Source organism: Rhinopithecus bieti, unplaced genomic scaffold, assembly GCF_001698545.2.
Source record: "Rhinopithecus bieti isolate Rb0 unplaced genomic scaffold, ASM169854v2 scaffold_110, whole genome shotgun sequence".
NCBI lineage: Eukaryota > Metazoa > Chordata > Mammalia > Primates > Cercopithecidae > Rhinopithecus > Rhinopithecus bieti.
The window spans coordinates 4,321,646-4,329,145 of NW_016803311.1; the positions used below are offsets into that span (position 1 = coordinate 4,321,646).

Consider the following 7,500-nt stretch of genomic DNA (forward strand, 5'->3'; position numbering starts at 1 on the left):
GGAGTGATAGCCAGAGGATACCGCAAGTATATTAACAGGCTACAATTACTAAAAATAAACATAATCTTTCTTCTAATCTGACCCTAATTACTTGTAGTATGCTTAGTTCAATTAGTTTTACCCTCATTTAAAAAAAATTATGGTAAGGAATAAGAAGATGCCCCATTGGATTATTAAACCATTTGATTCTGATGTTTTGGAATTAATATTAGATGTAATTTCTAGATATTTTTGAGTGATTCTTCATATAGTCTTAGAGACTTGAGAAGTATATGAAACAAGCACAACTAGTAAATCATCCTTATAAAACATAGTGCTTAATTTTAAGCAGGTTATCAAAAGCCTATGCTAAGAAGCCTCCACTGGTAACATCCCTTTTAAGAAATAAAAATGTTAGCCTAGCCATCTTCTTTCCCTAAAGTTAGTGACTGACAATTATGATTAATTTCTATGTTACAACACTTGGGTAACAAGGGAGATCCAATCCATATTTCTAGTGTCTATGCTTTCCTATTCCACATCTTCAGTTAACTGTAAGTTAGAGATTTCTATACTATCCTGTTTTCAGTAAGAGTTCTGGGTTGCGTACTCATTCCACCACTATACACCTGTGAACAAGTTTACTGTCTTTCCCACTGACAGTCTGGTTGTCATTCTACATCTCACCGCTAACAGCCCTTACTGTATCAAATTACGCTACCCACACCCCAAATCTTGCTATACATTATTCAAATTTACCTTACTTTAACTCCACTGTATCTATTCACATTTATATGCTCTTAGTCAGACAATAAAATACCTCTGTTGAAATGAACCTGACTCCAGAGAGGGAGACCAGATTCCTTGGGTTTAAATCTTTTTATTTATTTATTTATTTTTTATTTTATTTTTTTTGAGACGGAGTCTCGCTCTGTCGCCCAGGCTGGAGTGCAGTGGCCGGACCCCAGCTCACTGCAAGCTCCGCCTCCCGGGTTTACGCCATTCTCCTGCCTCAGCCTCCCGAGTAGCTGGGACTACAGGCGCCAGCCACCTCGCCCGGCTAGCTTTTGTATTTTTAGTAGAGACGGGGTTTCACCGTGTTAGCCAGGATGGTCTCGAACTCCTGACCTCGTGATCCGCCCATCTCGGCCTCCCAAAGTGCTGGGATTACAGGCTTGAGCCACCGCGCCCGGCTGGGTTTAAGTCTCGAGTCTACCATTTTCTTCTAACTGTAATCTTGGGCAAGTTACTTACATTTATTATACTTTACTTTCCTCATCTGTCAAGTGAAGCTAATAACTAACTATTTACGGGATATTTTGAGTATTAAATGAGTGAGTACATGTAAAATACTCAGAACAGTGTTGGGTGTTTGGCTAATACTTTATCAGAATTCGCTATCATTCCTATTTGATAATGATAATCTTTTCACCTTTACTTAAGGTGTTCCCTAGCAATAAATACTTCTCCCCTTTTTCTGTCTACTTAAATTCTAACAATCCTTGAGTTCCCATTCGCTCCATCAACATCCTCTGACCATGTAAATTTGCTTATTCTGCTCTTTCCCAAAGCACTTATTTATTGGTGTACTGTTTATTTTGGTGTTTCAAAATTTCTCATGAAAGCGTAACTGGTTTCCCATTATAGTCAGCAGTTCTGCGGTAAACGACCACGAGTTATATTTCTTTTGAACCCTTTGCAGAACCATCATAAACTGTACTACCACTTAAGGTGTGTGGTCAATAAAAATTGGTTAAGGTAGATTTATTCCAGAAACCAATAGCTTTAAATCACAAATGTATTTTAGATGAGTAGTTTAAATTTGTATTCATTTTGACTTTTATTTAATGGCTTTTCAAAGATTAAGTTTACCATTTCATTTCCTCTAGGTGCTTGCTCTCTTTCTACTCCTCCATATGCCTCCCAAACCGCTTCTCTAATCTCTGAACATACTGAGCTGCTTTTCATTTCCTAAACACGTCAAATGCTTTCACATCTGCATGCCTTTGCACGTTGCTCAATTTGCCCGAAAATTCCTTTCCTCACTGCTCCCTGGCTCCCTCATCTTCCCCAGCCCCCAGCAAAAACACACTTCCTATAAGTCAACCAGTTCTAGGGAGTTCTTTTTTTAAGACTCAGCACATCCGGCCTTTGATGCTTCCCTAACACTTCAAGAAGGATGGCTCTCTCTTCCCTCAGTATAGATCTATTTAGCATCGATTACACTCTTCTGTAAGTCTTTGATGTCCTGTGTCTCCCATAGCTGGACACCTCTAAGAAATAAACTAGATTTTATCAACCTCAGCTTCCACAGAGCCTAGCACAGTGCTTTATTCTGAAAAAAAAAAGAAAATTAATTGTTACATAATTGTACTTATTTGGGAAAATTTCATCACAAGCTTTTTTTTTTCCCTTTTCTTACAAAACTGTCATTTAGTTTTACCGAGTTTTCTAAGAAGGGACTGATTCACCTTTAAGAAATTAACCAGTTATATAGAATCTTCCAATTCTGAATGAGATTCAAGATACCATAAAACAAGCTTAAATAACCCTCCTGCGGTACCTTTTAAAATAGAGAAACTAGCAGAATTTTAATGCAGGATTCACATTTCAGCTATACTCCTCTAAAAGGGGCAGAGGAGATCTATATATAAGGAACAATCAATCCTGAAAGGTTATTATTACTGTTACTTTTTGAAATGCTTTGGATCTTAATGATACTTTGATTTAAAAGTTAAGATGAAATGACTGCTGAATACAATTCACAAACCTGTGTAATTCCACAACTTCAGAAGTCAATAAAGTTTGCTTAAGGGAAAATGCCTATGAATTACCTATTTGCCTTGTGTTTCACTTGAAAAAGTGCAATATTGTGACAATGATTTGGCTACTGGAAGTGGGATATGGGTTTCCTAGAGGGGACTGAAGCAAACTTCAGAGTAAAAGGAGAATCTCCTGTATTAAAGCCTTCTGTATCCTGGGTAACAAAATTTGTCTGCTTTGCTTGACTGATGAAGATTAGCTGACTTCTTGCATTAAAGAAGTTTGTCTTGTAAGGGCTGAGGTGACACGACAATAACTAAGTGCTAATTGTGCATAACCAGCACTAAAGATATGCAGTCCCATTATGGCATGTAATAAATGAAGCGAACACAGAAATATATTAGGTACTTTAATAATGATACTAGAATAGTATTTTGCAGCAATAAGAATGTGAACAGTTTTAGAGTCAAAATTTAGGAGTGTTTGTCTTACTTGACTGAGTTCTCCTGAAGAGACAGACTTAATCGTGAATGCAACTTTTTATTTCAATGGTGAAATAAAATTGATATATGATTTGTAAATAACATTAACAACCTACAATTACTTTGCATCATAATAGAATTTAGGCTGGGTTTAGCACTTGAATGATGTTTTTATTTTCTATGTAGAACACGGATAAAAATGTAAGCCTACTTAATAGAAAAAAATGGACAAAGGATATAAACTGCCTACTTCTCTAAAAGAAGGAATACCAAAGGGCCACCAGGAATCAGATAAATGCCAATTGGAAATTATAGTTAGAAATCATCCCTCAAGGTGACAAGGATTTTTTTTAAAAAAACATAATTCCTAGAGTGAATGTGAGGGAATATATAGTTTTATAGATTTCTGCTAGGAGGGTAATTGGTATAACTTTCCTGGAGATCATTTAGCAATGTATAGCATATGCCTTCAAACTGTTATACACCTTGTTTAATAAATTATGCTTCCACGAATTTAACCAGATAGAGATATGAGCATTTGTTTTTTATGCAATCTGAATATCTACATTTAGCAAGAAGCACTACTATGATATAATGTCTTGTGGGAAAATCAAGTTAGTGGAATATTATTTGGTAAATTACAAAAATAATTAATTTTTGAGAAACTGTTGTGTTCCTGACATTTAAATTATTTCATTTAAGTTTCAAACTCTGCAAGAGAGGTATTAGTGTTTCTATTTTATGTGTGTGGGAATCAAATTCAGAGAGATTAAGTAACATACTCAAGATCACACAGCTAATACATCCGTTAATATATGGTGGTGCTGAAATGTGAATCCCGTTCTTACTATAAATGTCACATTCTTTCTACTCTTCTACAGGGTCTCATAAGGTCCATTTTTATATTGATAATACTGATACTATTTACAGCATAAAACTTTTGAAGAAACAGCTTGTGTATCTGATATTAGAAGACAGGTGAAGCTCTGTCCATTAAACTGAACTTCAGGAAAGCTTAAAATATCTTAATAATTTTAATGGCAGGTAAAAGGCGCACAATATAAATTGAGTGAAAAGTCCAAATATCAAACATTAGGATTCTTCCTTGTAACTTTTCTTTCATTTGCTTAAATGTGAGTATAATATTCATACAATGTCATTTGTCCTATATACATAGAAACATGTATAGCTGACTATATATCAAAATATTAAAATGTTTTCTTTTAGAATAGTGAGACATGGGACAATGTTTTGTTTTATCCTCTTCTATTTTCTAAATTTTCTACTATGAATATGTAATCATTTATATGTAGAAAAGCAATCACTTTATGATTCCATAATGGGAATTGCATTTTTTTTTTTTTTTTTTTTTTTTTTTTTTGAGATGGAGTCTCGCTCTGTCGCCCAGGCTGGAGTGCAGTGGCCGGACCCCAGCTCACTGCAAGCTCCGGCCCCCCGGGTTCACGCCCTTCTCCTGGCTCAGCCTCCGAGTAGCTGGGACTACAGTCACCCGCCACCTCGCCCGGCTAGTTTTTTGTATTTCTTAGTAGGGACGGGGTTTCACCGTGTTAGCCAGGATGGTCTCGATCTCCCGACCTCGTGATCCGCCCGTCTCGGCCTCCCAAAGTGCTGGGATTACAGGCGTGAGCCACCGCGCCCAGCCGGGAACTGCATTGTTACTGGCTGCTATTAATTGATCAGCATGACAAGCAAACAAAAGTATTCTAAATTTACTACTCATACACCTTTAAATAAAATGTATAAAATACATATATACATGTACATAAATGTGTCAAATGTGTCAGTACGGATGTGGGAATGTTTGTGTTTGTATATCCTTATCCCTACCAAAAACATGTGCATTTGCCGATTTACTTTTGTCTAAATGTTACCCTAGACTGAATGAACTTGCTTTGATTCTCAGTACTTGTTGGGAAGAGTCAAGACATTGTAAGATAACATCTTGAATGATTGTTTGGGTAACTATTATATTATAAGGTATATTAGGCCACAATCTGAATATCTACATTTAGCAAGAAGCACTATTGTGATATAATGTCTTGTGGGAAAGTCAAGGTAGTGGAATATTACTTGGTAAATTACAAAAATAGCTAACTTCTAAGAGCCTGTTCTGTTCCCGACATTTAATATAAATTATTTCATTTAAGTTTCAAACTCTGCAAGAGAGGTATTAGTGTTTCTATTTTATGGATGTGGGAATCACATTCAGAGAGATTAAGTAACATACTCAAGATCACACAGCTAATACATTCACTAAGATATGGCGGTGCTGAAATGTGAATCCCGTTCTCACTGTAAATGTCACATTCTTTCTACTGTTCTACAGGGTCTCAGGAGAAGATTCTGCATCAAATAGTGCCTTTCAGAGTAAATTACAATAACTGAGAACTTGATGCAACTAATATTTATTGATTCTATACTCCGTCCAGGTGTTCTCACAGAAACTCAGTGATTTCATTTTCATTAAAATCTATCAAGTGTTCTAATTTTGAAATGTTGTATTTTAATATGTACATTTTAATATTCTAAAATCCTCTCAATTTATCACATAAAATAGGTGCCAGTAGTATATAGTTTTCACAGAAATAAAAAAATATAACTTTCAATAAGAAAAAAATGGAATTAAGTGATAATACTTTCGAGCTGAAAGAATTCTCTGAGATGAACTAATTCAGCTTCATATGTTACAAATGAAAAACCTGAGGTCCAGAGAGGGAAAGTTTTGGTTTAAGATCACACAGCTTATTAGTGGCAGAGCCCATATTAGAATTTAGGTCTCCAGATTCCCTGTTCAACACTTTTTCAAATGCTCCTCTCCAATGATGATAATTGTTTAATTATTAGCTATATCTGGCCTGATTCTCAAAGATAACTGAAATAACTGCAAAAGTACATATAGCACAAGGTTAAAATTTAAGGTAAACATCTACAGTGGGTGGGGGTGGAGGCTCATGCCTATAATTCCCACACTTTGGGAGGCTGAGGTGGGAGGACTGCTTGAGGCCAGGAGTTTGAGATCAGCCTGGGTAACATAGTGAGACTCCATCTCCATAAAAAATGAAAAAAAAATAAAAAAAAATTAGCCAGGCATGGTAGTGCACACCTGTACTCCCAAGTACTTGGGAGGCTGAAGCAGGAGGATTGCTTGAGCACAGAAATTGAGGCTGCATGAGCCATGTTAGCGCCACTGCACTCCAGGCTGGGTGACAGAACCAGACCTTGTGTTAAAAAAAACAAAAACAAAAACACGAGAGATAAGGAAATTGAAATATAAACAATAAGAAAAATACAAAATACCTGCAACAAATTCCTGTATATTTGCTTCACTGAGAATTTATTTGCTCACATAAGTCGTACAAAAAAGGAGATATTTAAAAGTACTTTTTAAAAGACAGGAAAATAATAAAAGAAAGGAATGAGTAAAAGAAGTCAAAGTTTACAGAAGTGTTTCCGTTTTCTGTTATGTGCTCTTTATACGATGCTTTTCTTTCAGGTAGAAGTAAGTCTTAAAACCTTTCTTCTCCTTAGTGGTTTGTTTCTGGCATAGGATTAAAGTTTACAGAACAGAAAAATGCTGAGATTAATTGCTTTAAATGTACGAATATAATTTCCACCTATTAAATCAATGGTCAGCACAGAGAGGCTTACCATTTTTTAGAGACCAAAAAGAGATCTGCTTACCTCTGATTACAAAGCTGACATGCAAAGCAGTCCAGGTGGTAAACATTGTCCTTGGCACGCATCACCATCTCAAAGGCAGGGATGAGCTTACTACAGGCAGCACAGTTTCCCGTTACACCGAAGAGCCTAGAATAAGAAACATTTTTTTTTTTAGAAACTCTTACAGAGAAATCTGAGATTGTGAAGAGAGATGATGCTAATATACCCTGTAAAGCTATCAATACACAATGCCTTATGATGTACACAAGTGGGTTTTATCCTAGGTGTATGCATAAATATTCTTCTGCAATATATTCTCCGTTGACCTTCCTTGATGAAAATCACATCTTGTTTGAGAAGAAAAGGAGAAGACAAATACATTAGGAAGCTTACATAACTACACGTCAACAGAAGTCAATGGGGGTGAATTCATAGCAAAAATCTTCTCTGGGTTAGAGTATACAGAAAATATAAAAGCAATGTAACTTTGATCTTAATGTTATATATTAAACATTTTAGTTGGGAAAGGAACCAACTAATGAATGACTCATTATTTTTTGACATTTAGTTACTAAAAGGTTTGCTGTTATTATTA

General features: G+C 35.8%; 1 protein-coding gene across 6 annotated transcripts in view; it reads right to left on the reverse strand.

Annotated features, from left to right (window-relative positions):
- Positions 1-7,500, reverse strand: part of LMO3 (LIM domain only 3) — a 65,370-nt gene that overhangs the window by 9,870 nt on the left and 48,000 nt on the right. For all 6 annotated transcript variants that reach the window (XM_017873859.1, XM_017873831.1, XM_017873833.1 and 3 more), the window contains one exon: positions 6,927-7,052. In XM_017873859.1, coding sequence (XP_017729348.1) covers positions 6,927-7,052 — 126 coding nt within the window. The remainder of the gene's footprint in view (positions 1-6,926; positions 7,053-7,500) is intronic.